Source organism: Rhamphochromis sp. 'chilingali' (assembly GCF_963969265.1).
Source record: "Rhamphochromis sp. 'chilingali' genome assembly, chromosome: 6".
Classification (NCBI taxonomy): domain Eukaryota; kingdom Metazoa; phylum Chordata; class Actinopteri; order Cichliformes; family Cichlidae; genus Rhamphochromis; species Rhamphochromis sp. 'chilingali'.
The window spans coordinates 27737869-27760119 of NC_137933.1; the positions used below are offsets into that span (position 1 = coordinate 27737869).

Sequence of the window (22251 nt, forward strand, 5' to 3'; positions counted from 1 at the left end):
CGCGTGACAGCGCCTCCACAGGCCGCTCGAAGTAATGCACACCACACGTTTAATGCTTTCACTAGCCAAAAAAATATCTCTGAAATTGAAGAAAGAAAGACAAATTGTAATCGAAAGATCAAATTTGCTCCGTTTTTTTTTTTTGAAATAAGATACTTCAGAATCTTAAGAGTCTGAATTGACTTGAAGCGCATTTCTTTTTGAGCAATTACAGTTTTAGTTTATTTTAGGCTTGAAATACTGGGGATACTGGCTTCTTGGAACTTTTGTGCATCACTTGCATATTAATGTAAAGAAACAGGAAGAAATTAATAAGAATCTAAAATCAGTTGGAGATTTGACCCATATTAATATACATGGTAATGCCATTAGACAGCTTATAATGTACAAATACTTAGGGGTGCAAATTCATAATGCACTTACCTGGAACATACATGTGAAAAGTATGTGTCAGAGTTCATCAGCAGCTTCATTTTCACTGGAGACTGAGTTTTTGGGGTCTGCTGCAACACTGTGTCAATTTTTTATAGAACTACTACAAAGTTTGTCTTAAATTTATGGCATCAGCAACTGGTTTGGAAATTTACCACTCAAGATCAAATTTTAATTTGATTAAAACGGCAGGAGAAAAAAAAATCACAGCAACAACACTCCTCAGTCACCAAGATATTTTTGCCTGCTTTTGAGCAGGCTACCAGGATTTTATCCGACCCCTCACACGTCCTGTTCTCAGAGTTGATGAACTCTGGCAGAAGGAACCAAGTCCCCAGTGTAAGTATAACTGTTGTAAACATTATTTGTTCCACTGTCAATTAAACTGATAAATGAGCAGGTCATGAGTGAATGACAGAGAAGTGTCGAGGTTTTTTAAAGTTAGTTGTTTTTTAATTATCACCTATTCTTAAGTCTGTGTGTGACATTTTAGTGCAGCAGTTGCCTGATCCAGGATGATTTTCTCTGGGAGAGTTAAAAAAAAAAAAAAAAAGTTATCCTGTATGGTGCTGTGGCAGGCCACTTTCTCCAACATGGCCACTTTCTCCAACATGGCTCAGTGGCTGAATCAGATTACTTCAGCCTCATCACACTGCTGAACTGCTGTGAGCATGCATCTCAAATGTATAGTTTCTGCACAAAATACCTAAATTAAAATCACACTTAGCGATAAAAGCACACCTGTTAGTACATACTGAAAATTTTATCAGTAATATATGAACTATGGATGTACTTCTCTATAAATAATGCAATGTACACAATATAACCTTACAGTATTAACTAAATTGCCATCTGTCTATGCGGTGGTAAAGCTGTTTGGCTCTGATATTTAAGAGATAAAATAATGCAATGCTGAACTGAGACAGTTTTTTCTGCTCAGCCTGTGAAAAAAATAAATGGAAAGGTAAAGCAGGAGGACACATGACTGACAGGGGCTCCTTTTAACATCATAAAATACTGATAGAAAAAAAGATAAACTGTTCTTTTTAAAAAAAAAAAAAAAAAGCTTTATTTAAAAAAAACAACAAAAAACACATTTAACTTCAATAACCAAAGCATTATATTCAACAACAAATATCCCGTTAACAACCTGCTTATTGCAGGACAGCAGGAAACTTTTCAAGTTAATTGCAGAAACATCAATTAACCATCGAGGTGATGGACGCTAAATTCAATGTAATCACAATTCAATGTAATTACGAGTGGTTCCATTTTTCTGAGACTTTGTTTCGTTAATAAAGACTCACTCCCAAAACTTGAAAACTCCTGCAGCTATGAGGTCTGACAGCCAGTGTCTTTTACATAAGCACCATGTCATTATTCACTTGAATAAGATTTTACTGGCCCGCCTCTGTGAATCACACATTATCAACATACAAACTGTAATTCAAAAGATATAAAAAAAAATAAAAACACACCAAAAAAACAAAGACAAAGACAGAATTTTGAGAGAAAAAAAGATCAGCTGTTTCAGTAGTAAAACGATCAAAAGCACCATTTTCCCAGCAAACAAGTTATCACTGCAGCAACATAACGAGGCACAAACTGCACGATTTAACAATGAACAGGCGACACTGTTAGTGGTTTGGTCAAAGGATTCAGTGCAGCAAATCTGGATGGATCCGAGTTCCAGTTTAGCTTCTACATTATTTATGTATGTGGAGGTCATTCTCCCGAGCTGCTCTGTTGAAGGTAATCCCTAATGTGGACACATACATAAGTTAATAAAACCGTAATGCACTGATCGTGTTTATTGGTGGGAATTAATTATGTTTTAAATTATAGGCCTGTAGCAGAAAAGTCTTAGTCTGTATATTAAAGACACACCAAACAGCAACAGCAGGTTAAACATTCAGTTTGGATTTTTTAATATTAGGAAGGAAGCTTCACTACTGTGTTTGCTTTTTTTTTCTTTTTAAATGGATCACAAACTGTGCATTTATCTTTTTCCGTCAAAGCTGTTTGGCCAAACACTTATCTGTCATTTTCCAGTTCCACAGCTTCTAATAGCAGTGCATTTGTCTAGAATGTGATAACAGGATTGTTATGATTAATGGAACCGCTGATCATTTCTGAGCTGACTTGTTCTTTTTGGGTGTTTTAGCTCCTCCTTTCTTCTTGGGCGTGGTGAAATTTTTGTCGCAAACTTCACATATCCAAAGACCTGAGGAGACAGAGAGAATTAATCAAAAACATGAAAAAAACTACACTCAGCTCAAGAAGTGAACTTCCTTTGCAAACCTAAAAATCTGGGATTAAACCTGAAGGTTACTTGGCTAAGCCCCAAATCGTGTTTTGCAGTACAAGCCTCAGGTATTTGTTGGTCTAAAAATCGCCTTTGTAGGTCCATCTACTCACCTGTAGGTATGGAATCCATGCCCACGCAGAAGGTGTGATATCCTCGATCGCACATGTCGCAGAACATCATCTCGTCCTCGTGGTGGGGCTGCTGGCACACGGTGCAGGTCTTACACTCCATGCACTGCCAGCGGTACGTCTGGATCATGCTCACCAGCTCCTCGCTCATATCCAAGCAGGATGGGTGGCCTGAAGTTCACGGACATGTGCAAAGAAGCAGAAGAGCCGGAGAGACACACACGAACCCAGATAAATACATGACACATGGAAAAGACAGGCAAAATACCGCCCTGATATTTTACTGACCCCAGTAAGGCATTTATCCACCGACATACTAAAGCCCATCATCTAAAACAGTAATATTTGTGACATTAGAACATTTTCAGGTATAATAAATAAGATGCTGAATTTTTCTACCAATTAAACAGCCTTCATCCAAATACCTGCTAATTCAATTGACAGATGACTTTGAACCACACAAGCTAAACTCTCTTACATACAGTATCATAAACAGTACAAATACTTTAAATCATGCTTACACACAGGTATATAAGGTTAGCCAGCTGTTTAACACTTAACTAAAAGTTTCCTTTGACTAAATATGGAGGTGACTTAATACATGTTAACTGCTGATGACTAACTAGACAATTTGTAGCAAAATACAAACAGATGTGATTAAACTGCCCTCTGGAGTTGAGTGTGTGAACTTACCGCTGTTTTCACACTCGGAGCAGTGAATGAGAGCCTCTGGCTTGCCTTTCTTGTTGGCCTCTTTACCCTTCTGGCAAATGCCACATATATCACTGGGAATGACCTTAGGCTGCAAGGGCAGAATAATGCTATAAAAATCACACACGAGCATCCTGCAGTCATGGGTGTAATTAGAAACAAAACTTTCAATATTTGGTGTCAAAGCTGCATTTAAGGTTTTGGTGAACATAGATTTTATTATGTTTCTTATTTAACTATAAATGTGATCTTTAAATAAAAGTGACCCCAGGATGGCCCTAAAATATCATCTGATCAATCAGCTGCAGCACCACACAAAGTTACCCTTTATGATGTTAAAATGTTCAATAAATTTGAAAAACATTTATACACTCTGACTAATGAATGCTTTGACCCTAACATAACTTCTGTCCTCCCCACGAGTGTGCAAACTCTCTCATGATGACTTATGAATGTGGAAATATGAAGTACCTGACTCATTCCATAGAAAATCAGTGAGTTACCCCCACCTGACCCCCTGAGAATCACCTGATTTTTAATGTAGGAACTTCTAGTAACTTTAGCATATCTAATGACACCATGCAAACTATAAAAATACTGGTGGCTGGCAGTGCTACCCATCAGCCTCCTAGAAGATTTGAGAATCCTATCCTATATAACTCCCCGAACTACAGGCTTTGGACATACACAGGAGTGGGTTAAAAGGATTTTAGCCAGTTGTCAAAATGTAAGAAAATATGGGACCTTTCATATGTTGTAACTTGTTTCGATAAAGTTGACCCCAAAATGCACTTTTTAAAGTTTTTCTCCAGTGTACTATTAGACATCAAATCAAGCATCCAGGGTACCAATGCTTGTTTCTGTTACTTTTTACTCTACATCACAGACAGGGTGAAACTGACATCCCATTATATTATAAGCTTTAGATTTTGACCCCGGTAGTGTTATATTGATTGGGTTGCAGTTCTGAAAGGATCTTAAAGGTCGTTTTAACTCATGTGGATATCTCCTTTACTGAGGAAGCTAAAAGGACTCAAAATAGACGACAAATGGCGGCAAATTGCAACCCATAACAATGTACTTTCTAAGGGCATGTAACTGACAGTTTTCACAGTATGAGGATAAAGTTCACCTGACCTTATTAGATATGCTTAAGTTATTGTATAAATACAAACAAACAAACATCAAACCAGCCAATTCTGGGGAGTCAGGTCTTTTCCTGAACTGACTGATTTTACATGGAACGACCACCCTGTGAATTCACCGTCTAGTTCAAAAGATGGCAGAGAGTAAAGAAACAGAAAGAGCAGAAAAAAAGTGGCTCGGGGACATTTAAGTCCAGACATCACACAAATGGACAACCATTTAAAACTTATGAATCTTGATGTAACTGTACAGGAAGCTGAAGAAATAAACATCTGAGGGTAGAGCCACAGCTCTAAAAACAAAAAGTTGAGTAAAAGTCAACTCAGCAAGTATCTAAAGAGGATGAAATTCTTATAAAGATGAACTGAGCTAATGGAAACATCCCATTAATCACATGTAGCCCTTTATTACTATTATTATATTTATTTATCCTTATAAACTCATAGCATTATGTCCAATTACTTCAAATGCCTGAAGATACAGCGTGACATCCATCATTAAAAATATCCCCTGACAGATTAGATTAGACTATACAAAAGGCGTGGCTTACTAATGGTGGCAATCAAAAACTAGAAACAAAGCAGAGAAGAAAACTAAGAGTGAAACAGCAGCAGGAGAAGGAAACGAGAAAAAACTAAGAGTAGTCTCTTGAACTGAGCCCCGCTGATTATGTGTTTGGTCTGGCTGGATTACTGATGTCACCAGTAACATCTATACTGCCATTTAAAACGGACTCTTTAAACGTATTTGTTGGTTGTAGATAAGTCATGCCTGCATTTTGCTTAGGCGGGAAATCTGGGTGGAAACTTACGACACAAAAGGAAACCTTTCTTACCCCTACGCCGTAACTTTAATATTAAGTCATCTGCCTGACAGGTAGTTACATTTCCCAGGAGGTCGGGTTACGTCAGGTTACGTAGAAGATTACAGCGTGGAGTTAAGAGGGGTTTCCGGTTACGTCATATGTTACGGTGAAGCATAATTTTTTAACTTTCACACAGCAAAAATGAATAAGAGCAATCATGACACTTAATCTACTTTCGTTTTTTTATTGCATTATAACTGCTGGATTTACTGTTAATACAATCTACTGATTGATTGTTATGTTAATGCAATTAATGCCAATACAAGTGAACCAGCAGGGCGGTGCCTTGATGTGCAGGCACATTTTTAATCCCAATCTCAAAAAAATATATATATTTTTAGCTCAAGAGTTAATTTTTTTCCTGGTTAAATAACGGTTAATAATAATAATTTACTATCATCCTTATTAACCTGTTGACTCTTGACTGATTGGCTTGCGTCACCTGCATGCATAAGAAGCCAGAGAAGGGAAGGCATGGGGTTCGACTCGCACTATTAATTATTAGTTTGGTTTGGATTTATAAGCAGTCTTGTTTTTAATGTTAGTTTTATTATTTTTGTTTATTAAATGAGGAGAAATGCTGAATCTAACTATTGTGGGGTTGGTTTGCATTGTTACTCTTTCGTTTGCTTTTGCCGGGGCTCCAGTCTCACTTATTTGTGTTTGTTTGCATCTTTAAAATGCTTAAAATGCAGCAGTGTAGTGCGTCACATATTTTAGGTTCCTCTGAGCCACGTATTTAAGGACTGAAACAACGTGTAAGCTACCGAAAGGCTCTAGAGCCAAAGCTTCAGTAGGATTTTTCTCTTTTACTCACTACACTTACTTTGTTTATATTACGCTAAATATTAAACGTGCAAAACCTGAACAAAAGTCTGCTGTAGAGCCAGGTATTCAACAATCTAATTCCATCTTTGGTGTTCATAATTAGCTTTTATTTGTGAGTTGCTTATAAAACAGCTTTCAAGTGAGGTCACCATTAAGCACTGCATGTCCAGTAGATGGTAGCCAAACCAGAGCGAAGTAACGTTAATCAGCTAGCAGCCTTTCACATGTGGTGACATTTGAAAAACAGTAACAGTCATTTAAAAAAAATCACTCAAACTTTTCATCCACTGGGGAAAAAAATAAATTCTTCATCACTTAACAGGAAGCAGGCATATTTTTACTTAACAAAATGATAGGTCATACTATATCATATACTTTTATTAGCTGACTACCTCTAGTTGATTCTGGCTACCAACATGCCATGCCACATTTGGACGCTCTTATGCAGAAAGTTGTGATGATAAAAATGTCAATTAAAGCAAACTTTAAAAAAAAAAAAACAAACACTGAAAGTCTTAACAGGTCTTACACTATCAAAAGGACCATGCCCACACCACAAAGCTGAGCTGAACTCAACTGGACATACCCAGGTCCATTTTAACATCTGAATAGTCCTATAAAGTTGGATTGGAAAACTACAGACAAATGGAAAGTGCACAATGAGCTGTGGGGAAGCAAAGTGGTGCATTTGCATCAAGTTCAAAGACTTTTAGTTTAAAATGAGGATATTCCACGACTGTGTGTCAGTCTACTTCTAGCTCAGCTCAGCGACAGTGTGAATAAGGTCAGCAAGGCCTCGTCACGCCATGATGACATCACAGGGGCAGGTAATGCCCTTGTCAAAACAGCTGTCTGATACTTATTAACAGTACATCACAGAGTGTATAAACAAAGTATGTTACTTTACCGATACACACTTAAAACAGTAGGGTTAAGTGCCTTCTAGACTTAAGGAGATAAATGTTAAAATTCTTTAGTGTTAACATTAACTACTTTTTAAAAGCAACTACAAACTATATGTGGTTTATATTTTCTATATTAGATTAACAAAATCATTTTATCATTTTTGACCAAAAAGGAAGAAACTAGCAGCCAAAAACATCCACTTACTTGTCTTGGAAGTATTTTTTCTGACAAGTGAGGACAGACAAGAGGTATACTGAAGACGATCAAAAAGCAAAACTTTGTCTTCACCAAAAAAACATAAAATCATCAAAAAAGTGAAAGTGCGGTGAAAGAAACGTGAACTGTTCCTTTAAAAGTTCTTATTGCTCACAGTCTTGTACAAAGAGGAACAAAAAAACGGGGGGGGGGGGGGGGGGAAGCCACGTGGCAATCCTAAAAACAACAACAACAAAAAACCTGAAGATGGGACTCCCAGTGTGTGTTTGTGTGTGTGTTTGTGTGTTTGTGTGGACCAGGCTGTCCCAGCTGAAAAACTGACAAACTGTAGAAGCTGGAGAAAAAAAGTGAAGAAAGCTAGGGAGGGGTGGCGGGATGGATGGAGTAAGGGAGTGGTAGTAGTAGAAAGAGGAGGAGGGGGTAGAAAAGTGCTGCTGCTGTTGTTGGAGAAGAGTTCAGGTGGTTTTGTCCTCTACCTTGTACCCTGCGGTGGCTTTCTGGGATGCAGAGTGGCGCTGGCTGCCGTCTTTTCCCGTTGTTGATGTCCTGTCTTTGGCCTTGGACTTGTGGCTCTGTCTCCCCACACCCTCCTGGCTCTCCACATCAGATGTGTTGCCGGAAGAACTGTCCTATAGATTTAAAGAATTAAACAGGTGGAGGATCAGTGAAGGACAAATGATATAGCACTGCTGTGCGAGAGAGCATATCCATGACGAGGTAACTGTGATGGAGGTTAGTGACTTTGACATGAGACCTAGGATCAGTCTCACAGTTGGGCATTTCAGACTTCAGTGTGTTACCAAACTGTAATGTGGATCCATTGCTTCACTTTCCTTGCACTGTTTGTGTTAAAAAGCTTAGAAAGGTTTAACTTCTCCCTTCCCAGCCAATCAAATCACTCTGTGAAAATACCCAACAGGGCGATGTAAAATGAAGAGTGAGTAATCACATACAAACATGAGTAAGAGGCAACTAGATTGGCTCATTTATGACTAATGAAAGCTTGGGTAGTTTGCCTTGTGATTAATCAAAATATTCATGGACAGCAGTGACACCTACAATAGAAGTCACTCTTTGTTTTAGTTAACTTTTTGGTTAAAGTAGCATCCAGTTACTCTATACTTCTGATTTTCTTTTTGTGAATATCTGGTTAAATAGAAAATCTATACAATAAACTAAACCTCTTTCATCGGATTAATATTACTCCCATAACAAATTCATATAGCTGTGCACAAAATACTGTCTTACAGATGAGTTCTTGATCTTCTTGTCATCCTTGCCATCCTCAGCGTCGTCTGAGTCAGGCTCTGAGTCCGGTGCAGGAAGCTCTGGATCCAGTGGAGGTTCGAACAGAGCTGTGTTCAGCGGCAAGTACCGCAGCTCATTGGGAGAGTATCTGTCATACATCAAAATAACAGAGGATCAGGGCGAAACCTTTGATACATTGCACCGAACAGTAATTAGAAGTGAAAGTACTTATTTTAGTGGGTGCCGTACTTTTTGTAATAGTCTTGGAACTGTCCTGGTATAAGAGCCACAGGGTAGGGCCCTGTCCTGGTTAGCTCTGGAGCCAGCACCTTAAACCTGCCCTGGGGCACCTGGATGATCTGGGACAACAAAACACAACACATATAAGAAAATTAAAAAAAAAAAAAAAACCTCAACAACAAAAAAGACAGTTTGTTGTGGCATTCATAAGCCTCTAATCAGCTATAACCACATATACAATTATGTCATTCAATTTTACTTTTTTGACACCTGTGCACCATCTAACAAATTTTGATCTAACCAATGTGAATATATCAGTGTATCACGAGTCATTTTAAACTACATAGTGCCATACACGGATTTTCTCTTTATAGAGAAACATCACAGAGAAAGAAGTAATGATGTTTTAAGAGAAAAACCTGCACCGCTAGGGCATAAAACTGGAGAATTTCCAGTTGAAGTAAGTGAAACAATAGCCTCCAAAGAGGAAGCCAAAAAAAGCTTTGCAAGCTGTTTTTGGTTTTGGGAGACAGACATCCGCTCTGCTTTCTTTTTTTGATAAATGCCTGAAATTTAAATTAAGTCATCTATTGGGCTATTACTAAAACCCTGAAAAAAACAACAACTTTAGTTTGGATTTACATGTGTCTGGAGGTCAAAGTAAGCTCTCCTCTCTTCCATGCGCTCCCTGTTGAAGTTACTGTTGAACTCGGCAGCTTTTTTTGCTGCCTTCTTTATGTACTCGGGGACTTTGCTGGCCTCCACCTTCTGAGGGTTCTGCTGTTGCATTTGCTATGAAAGAATAAAGAATGTTAGAAATATATTTGGAGATGTATGCAGAAGATTTTCATTACACTTTAGATGAAAATAATGTGGCCCTACTTCTACAGGATCTTTTTTTGTTGCTTGTGAACTTACGGAGTACTCTTTTGCTATTCTCTGTCGCTCCCTCTCCTGCAGTATGACAGAATACTCTGAATGTTTAGTGGGATATTCCTTTATCATCAGATCGATCACCTCATCACTCCTCAGAGCTGTCAAACCTGAAGAACAGGAAAGAAACGGAAAGATGTTACCTTCTAATATCACAACTGGAACAGCGGTCGAGTCTGAGTTTGAAGGACTGGTTTCTACCCAGAGTGCATTGTGTCTCAGTGATGACATTCTGTTCACGAAGGTAGAGCTTCTCTTTGTGGGACAAGTCTCTCCTCTCCATATCTAAAAAGAAACAGAAAAGCACAAACCAACACCACCAGTTAATATCTTAGAGTAACTCTTTACAACAAAAAACAGGTAAACACAAAAAAATCTCACTTCTTACCAGGATACTTCCTCTTGAACGATGTGACTCCCAGATACTCGCTGACCTGCTCCTGCAGCATATAGTACTCTCCTGTATCGTCTGGTGGCCATTTGTATTCCGTCAGGTTTTCTGCTGGGAAATACGTCGGACTGGAAAGGAAGGTTGGAGGGACAACAGAGTTTGATGATTGGACAAGATTTTGTAAGATTAATCTTTGCTGATATAGACAAAAAAATCGCCATTGGAAGAACTAAATAGACATCAATACTGACAGTTACAGCTTTTAGGGTTTATCATATACAAGTATATTTTGGGGATATATATTAAAATAAAAAGAATGTGACATATGGTAACAACAAATTTTCTGTCCTACTTGGTTGTCAAGAATGCTTGAAAATTATGCCAGTGGATGTTTCTTGCCGAATGCCAAACCAGCTTACCCAAGATCTTGACTTGAGGTATCACAGCTTCGAGAGCTGTCCCCTGAACCCATTCTCCTTCTCTTGGGAGGTTGGCTGCCATCATTGGACACTTCTTCTATGACATCCTCCTTCAGAGGAAAAGAAAAATCAGAATTAATTTTTAACATTACATAATGTGATGTTTGAAAACTCCAGAGCATGAAGTATATCCACAAAGCTTTTAGGAGCTTTCTGATTTTGTATTCGACACTTTTATGACACAGAAATGAATAGAGCCCAAATTCATTTTTGCTTGGTAAACCTGAACCCTAGGACTCATAATTGCAGGATTCATCTTCCTGTTGCTACAACAAATTTTAACATGTGATTCTCCAAGTGGGGGGCCCATCTGACCCACTTGGTTCCTGAAAGAGTTTCCATTCTATCATCGCTTAAGACCAATTTGCCTTGAGAGACCCCACTAGAGGCTCCCAGGATCACTTGGTTGACACCATGTTAATGTGACAATTCATGGAGGGACTACGACACCTCCTAGATGAGTTGTTTCATATTCTAAGATAAGACCCAGGATGTGCTGGAAAGATTACTTCTCTCAGCTGGCCTGGTAACAGCTTAGTATCCCACCAAGAAAAGATAGAAGAGCGGGCCAGGGAGAGAGAGGTCTGGGCATCTCTGCTCAGCCTGCTGTATCCACAAATCAGGCCCACTTAATGGCTGAGCAGTGCATACTTTTACTATTAATGAATCACAGTGTATTTAAACCGAGTGTGATTTTCTGTATATGCTCCACAGGCATGAGATAAAAATCACACACAGTGCACACTACTGCTATTTTAGACATGATAGTATTTCCCGGCCTGATGAAAACTTTTTAAACAACTGCAAAAGTTAACATTCAGAGATTTAGCCAGTTTAATACAGAGGGTTCATTTTGAAACACACTAAAAAATGATTTCAGATAAGGATATTTTCCCTCTTACATCAACACGAAGCTTTATTCAATATTATTGACGGTTAGATTATAGAGTTAGATTATAATTACTTTTTATGCTAAATACAGACCAAAACATGTATGAGTTTACACGCCAGAACTGACTGACAGAAGGAGCACAAATTGTCAAATCACTTATAATATTACGACATTAAACGTCGCGTTTTTACTTAGATCATTCAAAACGTACACAGACCAGATCACTGCAGATACATAAAACGAGGAAATTCAAACCGAACGAGCTAACTAACCAATTACTACACAGCTGAAAACAAAGGAGGGACGCTAATGTGGCTACTGATCATCAATCATGGACTAAAGTGTCCCATAAATGGCCAGTTAGCTATTAGCTCAGGCTATAGCCGTACAGAGCCGAGGGAACTGAGCAAACAGTGACTCGTGTTTTTATTATTAGTATTATTAATATTGTTATGGCGTACAAATGTCACCTTTATGGATTGTGCTCCGGGGGTAGCGGGGTTGCTATCGCAGGGCGGCCTGACGGGGAGCACAGCAGCCATATTTTTTGCTAAATGATTTCTGCAGCTAGGCTAGCATACTAGCTCGTTACTCCTTCGTTGGTGAAGTTTCGCGGCTGTTGGCGAGCGTTGAAACATGGCCGACACCTGCTGGACTGGACGCGTGACTTCAGGACAGGACTGGGACTGTGTGGTATAATCTCGATTTATCTTAATTATTATAGACAGTTAAAGTGAATTCATGGTCGTTACAGTCTGCATAAATTAAAACTACGTTTGATGAGAAGTTTGAACAAGTTTGAGTTATATTAACCCTTACATGCTGTTCACGTGTCATTTCTTTGACAACGTGGTTTAGGCCAGTTTTGACATAGGCCAAGAATTCCCTCATAAAAAGTACCTACAACGAATTTTGATCCACACAGTAGCGGGGTTTGATATAGGCGACATGGGCGGTTGCCCAGGGCAACATCGTGATGGGGGCGTGATAATACATACTTATAATTTTCACCGATGTTTTTTCGAAATTCTATGCGCGAAAAGTGGACAAACATTTCTTATCTATGATTTAATTCGTTATTATTAAATCCAAGGGCGTAGATTTGACATGAACGGAAGGGACATGTCCCCACCAATATTCAGCGATTATTAAATTGTCCCCACCAATAATTTGATCTATTCCAGTAAAGAAAATCAAACCCGATAGAAAGAAAAAAAACGATCTGTCAACGTCTCATTCACCCAGCGGTGCAGAAAGAGTTAAATTACGTCCTCTACTGGAGTCCTACCTCATGTGACAAATATGGCCAATGTGATTGGCTGTGCCTTTCAGGGAGCTCTGTTTAGTTTTAGCAGCGGCAAGCCTGCGCTGCCAGGAGAGGATGATGGCAGCAAAAAGGAAGAATCCAAATGAACTCATAAAATATGTCCGTCATAATAACACTGCGGTAAAGTGAGCCGTCATTTGTGAGCCGCGGTCAAGCCAGCCGCCTCCTATCCGCCGCATGAATTTCCTTGCGCTTTTACACCAGTCTTTACGGTAGCGCCTTTTCGCTTTATATCCTGATTGAAAGCCTAGACTCGCGCACACACGCACGCGCGCACACAAATTACAATGGAACAGCCCAATACAGCCATCGTGACAGTCTGGTTGCATATTCAAAAATTCATTAAAAATCATTCTTAAAAGTTGATGCCAAGCTTTCAACACAATCCTCTTCTCGGACACCTACTTTACCTCTGGGCCAGATTTACTGTAATATTACTCAGAAATCACAGTAAACTCATATTCAGTGCAATACAGTCAATGCACTACAATTATGTTTATTTCAAAAATTCATTAAAAGTCATCCTGAATAGTTGAGGTCCAACTTTCAACACATTCCTTCTCTGGGACACCTACTGTACCTGTGTGCCAAGTTTCAGCCAGATTCACTAAAATTCCTCAGAAATTAATGGACATTTATATGCAATTCAATACAGCCAATACACTACAATTATGGAAATTTCAGAAATTCGTTAAAAATCATCCTGAGAAGTTGAGGTCCAACTTTCAACACATCCCTCCTCCGGGAAACCTGCTGTACGTCTGGGCCAAGTTTCAGCCAGATTTACTGTAATATTCTTCAGAAATTGCAGGGAACTTATGTTCAGTGCAAGAAAGGCTGAAAGACGACCACCACTGAACAAGACACACAAGCTGAAACGTCAAGACTGGGCCAAGAAATATCTCAAGACTGGTTTTTCTAAGGTTTTATGGACTGATGAAATGAGAGTGAGTCTTGATGGGCCAGATGGATGGGCCCGTGGCTGGATTGGTAAAGGGCAGATAGCTCCAGTCCGACTCAGACGCCAGCAAGGTGGAGGTGGAGTACTGGTTTGGGCTGGTATCATCAAAGATGAGCTTGTGGGGCCTTTTCGGGTTGAGGATGGAGTCAAGCTCAACTCCCAGTCCTACTGCCAGTTTCTGGAAGACACCTTCTTCAAGCAGTGGTACAGGAAGAAGTCTGCATCCTTCAAGAAAAACATGATTCTCATGCAGGACAATGCTCCATCACACGCGTCCAAGTACTCCACAGCGTGGCTGGCAAGAAAGGGTATAAAAGAAGAAAAACTAATAACATGGCCACCTTGTTCACCTGATCTGAACCCCATTGAGAACCTGTGGTCCATCATCAAATGTGAGATTTACAAGGAGGGAAAACAGTACACCTCTCTGAACAGTGTCTGGGAGGCTGTGGTTGCTGCTGCACGCAATGTTGATGGTGAACAGATCAAAACACTGACAGAATCCATGGATGACAGGCTTTTGAGTGTCCTTGCAAAGAAAGGTGGCTATATTGGTCGCTGATTTGTTGTTGTTTTGTTTTTGAATGTCGGCGAGGATTCCGCACGGCACTCCCCTCCATTCACCTCGCGAATCTCTGCTCTCTTCCAAACAAAGTCGACGAATTACTGCTCTTAAACCGGACTAACAAGGACTTTGCACGCTCTGCTGCCCTCTGCTTCACTGAAACCTGGCTCAGTGGGCGAGTCCCAGACGCTGTCTTAAATCTGCCGGGCAGAAAGGATCATCAGCGCCCCCCTGCCCTCCATCCAGGATCTGTACCTCTCAAGAACCAGGAAACAGGCAGGGAAAATCATCACAGACCCCTCACACCCTGCACACAGACTTTTTGATCTGCTGCCCTCTGGCAGACGGTACAGAAGCCTGCAGACCAGGACCACCCGACACAGGAACAGTTTCTTTCCCCTCGCCATCTCCCTTCTTAACAGTTGACCTGTCACACTGCTCCCACTGCCAGACTGCAGCTGCACCTTATGTACATTTTGTAGTATTCATTCCACCTCATTCATTTCTGTATTTTATGTATATAAGTTTAGATTCGTTATTTATAGTTGGTTTACATAGCTTTGTGTATGTATGTGTAATGTGTATATATAGACATTTGTGTGTGTGTGTGTGTGTGTGTGTGTGTGTGTGTGTGTGTGTGTGTGTGTGTGTGTGTGTGTGTGTGTGTGTGTGTGTGAGATTTACATTGCTGTGCTTGAGAGCCACCATCTACCGGAACCAAATTCCCTGTATGTGTCTGCACATATACTTGGCCAATAAACACGATTCTGATTCTGATTCTGATATGTATATTTGTGAATGTGGAGATGTTATATTGGTTTCACTGGTAAAAATAAATAATTGAAATGGGTATATATTTGTTTTTTGTTAAGTTGCCTAATAATTATGCACAGTAATAGGGATAGCTCAGTAGGTAAAGTGGTCGCCCCATGATCGGAAGGTCGGCGGGTCGAATCCACTTAACGGCTACCCTGAGGTACCCCTGAGCAAGGTACCGTCCCTACACACTGCTCCCCGGGCACCTGCTTAGTGGGCTGCCCACTGCTTCACTGAGTGAATGGGTCAAATGCAGAGAAAAACAAGTAATTTCCCCATGGGGATCAATAAAGTATCCATTATTATTATTATTATTATTATTAATAGTCACCTTCACACACAGATATCCCCCTAAAATAACTAAAACTAAAAACAAACTAAAAACTACTTCCAAAAACATTCAGCTTTGATATTAATGAGTTTTTTGGGTTCATTGAGAACATGGTTGTTGTTCAATAATAAAATTATTCCTCAAAAATACAACTTGCCTAATAATTCTGCACTCCCTGTAGGTCTGTTGACAGAGCTCTGTACAGGTCTGCTCGAGCTGACCTGAAAAGGGGTCCCACCTGTCCAGCAACAACACATGGCATGGAATAATAGACATCATAAACCACAGAGGCAGAACTGTGAAAACAGAAAACCTGAGTGTGCAGCTAGCAGAGGACATAAACAGCTTCTTTGCCCGCTTTGAAACACCACAACAGCAGCATTCATCTGCCTCAGCCCTGCTCCCATCCTCATCCTCACCTGGTTCCTGCACCGCTCCATTCACTGTAACGGAGCACGATGTCAGATGAGTGTTTCTAGCAGTGAACCCCAGGAAGGCATCCAGACGGAATACGTGGTAAAGTGCTAAGACCATGTGCCCACCAGCTCACCCTCATCTCCACCAGAATCTTCAACCTCTCACTGGATGAAGCAGCCATCCCATCCTGTCTAAAATCAGCCACAATCATCCCAGTACCAAAGAAGTCTCCCATCACCAGCCTGAACTATTATTGCCCTGTGGCCCTCACACCGGTAATCATGAAATGCTTTGAGAGACTAGTCCTTCAGCACACCAAGGATTACCTCCCCCCAGAATTCGACCCCCACCAGTTTGCATACCGTGCAAACAGATTCACAGAAGATGCCATCACCCTCCACTCGGTGCTGAGTCACCTAGAACAGCGGCAGAGCTACGCCAGAATGCTCTTTGTGGACTACAGCTCACCCTTCCACCACTCGCCCATTGAAAGCCTACTAACTTACTGCATCACAGTATGGTACAGCAGCTGCACTAAGGCGGATAGAGCCACCCTCCCAGCATGTTTGCAATGAGTAGGAGATGCTCTGTATCTCACTGTACAACTGTATAGTGACAAAGGTATTGGGTTCTTTTCTAAAAATTGCTATAAACAGAGGAACCCAAACTGATGAAAAGTGGCGAATATTTTTTTTCAAATGACTATTTTTAGTGGATTTTTGATATAGAAGCAGAATGACAGAATGTTAAAAGAAGTTACTTTTAGTCATTCTAAGCTGGGCATTGCGTTCTCTGGCTGTTCAAAGCCATGGAACTTTAGACTTTCCAAGCAAATAATGATGGCCATACTGATGTTCTTTTCAGTACATTTTACTTTATGTTCATTTTCATTTTTATGATGTTTCTATTTTTACATAATTCCTCCCACATAGCAAAATTGGTATGGCCTGGATCTGTCCCACACAATGTGCTTACACATGGCCTGCGTACCGCAAAGAATGACGGCCCTATGGTGGCCCAGATCTGGTTTACCAGAGGTGGCCCACACATGAGCCAGCACAAGGCCAGTTGCAGACACACTGCTGGCCCTGTGCTGGCCCAGAACAGTTTCAGCTCTGGCCCCAGATGTCAGCCTAATGTGTACCTTAGCCATGTAAGCCATGTAATAACAACATGTGCTGGAACATAATAGTGCAAAAGTAACATGACGAAACTCTGTTCAGACAGTGAATGGACTGATTCTTATACAGCACTTTTTTACTCACCCATATTACTCAAAGTGCTCTATACAACATGTCACATTCACCCAATCAGGCCAAATGTGGCATGCCATCACATAAACAGTGCCATCTTACCATGCCAGAAGTCAGCCAGCAGTGCCGGCTTGACACCAGATCCAGGCAAGACCCGTCTGCTATGTGGGATGACTTGTTCTTTTGGCATTTTAGTTGTGGATTATGTTTGGACTGTGTCTCTTGCCCTTTCAGTATTGTTTCCTTGTGCTTCTAAGTGTCCCTTTGTTTCTTTTTAGGTTATGTAGTATGGGTTAGAGATATTTTGTATGTTGTTTTTGTTTAATAAATCCGCCTTTTGGATTATTCCCTGATGTGCCTGAGTTCTGTTATTTAGTGTCACTTTGAAAGGACACACATCCAGCATTGACATATAATTGTTCTTTCAATTTTTGATAAAGATTACAGTGAATTGAGATGTAACTTGGCCCAGAGGTACGGTAGGACGCCCAGAGTAAGAAAGTGTAGAAAGTTGGACCTCAACTATTATGGATGATTTTTAATGAATTTTTGAAATTTCCATAATTGTAGTGTATTGGCTGTATTGAATTGCATATAAATGTCCTTTAATTTCTGAGGAATTTTACAGTGAATCTGGATGAAACCTGGCACACAGGTACAGTAGGTGTCCCAGAGAAGGAATGTGTTGAAAGTTGGACATCAACTACTCAGGATGATTTTTAATGAATTTTTGAAAATTGACACAATTGTAGTGCATTGGCTGTATTAGATTGAATAAATGTTTCCATTAATTTCTGAGGAATTCTACAGTAAATCTGGATGAAACTTGGCACACAGGTACAGTAGGTGTCCCAGAGGGGGGATGTGTTGAAAGTTGGACATCAACTACTCAGGATGATTTTTAATGAATTTTTGAAAATTGACATAATTCTATTGTATTGACTGTATTGAATTGAATATAAGTTTCCTTTAATTTCTGAGGAATTCTACAGTAAATCTGGATGAAACTTGGCACACAGGTACAGTAGGTGTCCCAGAGGAGGGATGTGTTGAAAGTTGGACATCAACTACTCAGGATGATTTTTAATGAATTTTTGAAAATTGACATAATTCTATTGTATTGACTGTATTGAATTGAATAAAGTACCCTTTAATTTCTGAGGAATTCTACAGTAAATCTGGATGAAACTTGGCACACAGGTACAGTGAATTTCTGACATTTCCATAATTGTATTGACTGTATCGGGCTGTTACATTGTAATTTGTGCGCGCGCGACTGTTCGCGCGCGTGCACGTGTGCGCGGGGCTTTCAATCGGCACATAAAGCGAAAAGGCGCTACCGTAAAGACTGGTGTAAAAGCGCAAGGAAATTTATGCGGCGGATAGGAGGCGGCTGGCTTGACCGCGGCTCACAAATGACGGCTCACTTTACCGCGGTATAATAACGTTACAGGCTATGCTAGGCTTTGGCCCACATCAGTCTAAAATTGTATGTAACAACGAATAACGTGTTTTGGAAACTAACTGCACGACAGGCAGCACTATTAGTTTTCTCAGTCTCCCAGAGTAGCATTTCTAATTTTGATTGAAACTGTAAGAGAAAACGGCAGCTTTGAGCAAGCCAGGATATTAGTTTACAGAGGCTGGTAAAATTATATGTCTAACATTAAAATGTTGGTGACACAATAATTTCATCCTAATGGTACTGACATATTCATAGGGTTAATTTTTGAGACAAAATGTCATGAGGTAGTCATGATTTTGCAAATATCCACCTTGTAGTGCAGTTTCCACAAATTGTTTTAAAAATGCACTCACCCTACAACCATTACTGATGAGTCAAGATCTGCACAAATTGACAGAAACACTGAAGCAGCTCCACATTTTATTCTTATTGTCATGTATGTCCTATTTGTCAGGTGACAGAAGAACCAACACAAAGCTCAGAGAGCAATGGTGATACAAGATCACAGGTGAAATTGGATGATGACTTGTTGGTTCATTACTGTATTTGAAGCACATGTGTGACTGCATGTATTTGGAATGTCTCACTGTTATTTATCAGGTGACAGAGGCAGCTCTGCCATGTTGTAGCTCAGACAGAGGTGAAGAGGCAAGGTCACAGGTGACTGACTGATGATTTGGTGCTATAGATTAAATAGTATTTATTATCATGACAATTGTTAGGCTGCTGATGTAAACTGATTCATTAGTGTATACTTGACAAAGAATCTGAATTGACATGTCTCACTTTTTATATGGCACGAATCAATGTGTTATTTTATCAGGTGGCAATATGTCCTAGTGCAGTCAGAGGGGAAGAGCCAGGGCCAAAGGTGAGGCACATCAAGCACAGAATAATAATTGTAATCTGAGGATAAAACGCATGTACTGAGGCTGAAAGAAGCTTCAGTGCTCTCAGAAGACTAAAAAGATGGCTAAGGTTAACAATGACTCAAATGAGATTAAACAATGCTGCTGTATGCCATGTCCACCAGGAGAGACTGGACAGTATAGATGTAAAACTGAGATAAACTGCCAGCAGTTTATCTCAGTTAACGAGAGGAGCAGGCATGTGTTTGGCTCCTTCACATAGTGGACATTGAGTTGTTGTGTGGGACACCAGTAGTATTAATGTCTGTTGCTGTAACAGTAGTTCATGTTTAGAATAGAAAATCTCAGCTCACTGATTTGATCGGGGCAATAGTGCCTAAAATGTTGCATAATTTTGCTGAGAGATCTTTTACTTTGTGGTAATCTTAGATGAGTAGTTTTATGGACAAAAACCACCAGGTCATTCAGTGTTCCCTTAGTGCCAAAATATAACAGATGTTGGTGTACTATAACTGAAGTAATGATGTTAAGTCCTTAAAGTCATATTCTTTTATTGTCATGACTGTATTTGAAGATATTTTTATTTTTGTATGATACCTGATTTATATGGATTATGGCTGAAGTAAACTAAAGCCTAAAATACTTAGTCAGTCATTTGTTTAATAATTCAACTATGAATTGTGATTTTAAATGGTTTAAAAGCATGTAGAATAGCATATGTAGGCAAGTATATTTCTCCTCTTTTTATTAAGAAGCAAAAACAAAAAGGAAAAAAAAAGAAACAGGGCAGAGTTCGGTGGTTGAATCATCCGTCCCTACCAATGCCAAAACCAAATCTACGCCCTTGGATACAACTTTTGCTTTTTCAATAGGAAGAGGGCCATGTGACACATCAAACTTAGTGGTAATGTCACAAGAAAAACAATGGTGTGCTTGGTTTCAACGTAACTTTATTCTTTCATGAGTTATTTACAAGTTTCTGACCACTTATAAAATGTGTTCAATGTGCTGCCCATTGTGTTGGATTGTCAGTGCAACCCTCTTCTCCCACTCTTCACACACTGATAGCAACACCACAGGAGAAATGCCAGCACAGGCATCCAGTATCCATAGTTTTAGGTGCTGCACATCTCGTATCTTCACACCATAGAGAATTGCCTTCAGATGATCCCAAAGATAAAAGTCTAAGGGGGTCAGATCGGGAGACCTTGGGGGCCATTCAACTGGCCGACAACGACCAATCCACTTTCCAGGAAACTGTTCCTCTAGGTCTAGGAATGCTCCGACCTGGCACCCATAATGGGGTGGTGCACCATCTTGCTGGAAAAACTCAGGGAACGTGCCAGCTTCAGTGCATAAAGAGGGAAACAAATCATCATGTAACAATTTCAAATATCCAGTGGCCTTGAGGTTTCCATTGAGGAATTAGTTGTACCAACTAATGCCACTCTCCAGTGACATGCGGTGAGTGCTACGCTGTGGGCTTTTGCTGAATGAAGCTAGGACAGCCACTGATGTTTCTTCATTAGTGACAGTTTTCTTGCGTCCACATTTTGGCAAATCCAACACTAAACCAGTTTCATGAAACTTTGCAAGCAGTTTGCTAACTGTAGCATGGGAGATGGGTGGTCTCGTAGGGTGTCTTGCATTGAAATCTGCTGCAATGACCCGGTTACTGCGTTCACCAGATATCAACACAATTTCAATCCGCTCCTCACGTGTTAACCTCTTCGACATGTCAATGGCTGTGAACAAAAAGAAACTTGTAAATAACTCATGAAAGAATAAAGTTACGTTGAAACCAAGCACACCATTGTTTTTCTTGTGACATTACCACTAAGTTTGATGTGTCACATGGCCCTCTTCCTATTGAAAAAACGAAAGTTGTATCCAAGATGGCTGACTTCTAAATGGCCACCATGGTCACCACCCATCTTGATGAGTTTGCCCCCTCACATATACTAATGTGCCACAAACAGGACTTTAATATCACCAACCATTCCCATGTTATTACGGTGTATATAAATGGCCCACCCTGTACATATTATTTTTATGTCACTCTTTTCACTTACTTTAAAAAAAATCTTTAACATAATTTTTTATTATGTTATTTTATTATTGTTGAAAGTAAAAAAATTCTCTACATCAAATTATAAGAGCTCCAACATGGGCATGTTACTTTTACTTTGGAATGCCTGTCTGATATAAGAAGAGTTTCTTTTTTGGGGTTTATAAAAACTCATTTTTGGGTTTATAAAAACTCAAAACATTTACTGTCATGCAATATCATGTCTTGTTTTACCAAAGATGTGATAACATAACAGCAATATAAATTTATTATTATATAAACATGTATAAAATTACTAGTGTTAAACATTGTCTTGACTTCTGTGTCCCCCCCCCCCATGAGTACTATTTTTATTTAGAGCAGAAACTACTCTGTGCATTCAGAACAGTGAGGGGAATCCTGAATCTGTCTGACATTGAAGCTGTAACTAATGGCTGTGAGAGGTTTTGGAAGTTT

General features: G+C 39.8%; 1 protein-coding gene across 1 annotated transcript; it reads right to left on the minus strand.

Moving 5' to 3' along the window:
• Positions 1–1738: 1738 nt before the first annotated feature.
• On the minus strand, positions 1739–12350 carry phf10 (PHD finger protein 10). Its single transcript, XM_080885224.1, has 12 exons — positions 12194–12350; positions 10772–10881; positions 10350–10480; positions 10163–10246; positions 9947–10071; positions 9671–9820; positions 9038–9147; positions 8789–8936; positions 8017–8169; positions 3562–3670; positions 2851–3039; positions 1739–2656 (listed from the first exon to the last, which is right to left on the minus strand). Exons 1-12 carry the CDS (start codon positions 12263–12265, stop codon positions 2559–2561), a joined length of 1479 nt encoding a protein of 492 aa, XP_080741350.1. The 5' UTR covers positions 12266–12350; the 3' UTR covers positions 1739–2558.
• Positions 12351–22251: the final 9901 nt, after the last annotated feature.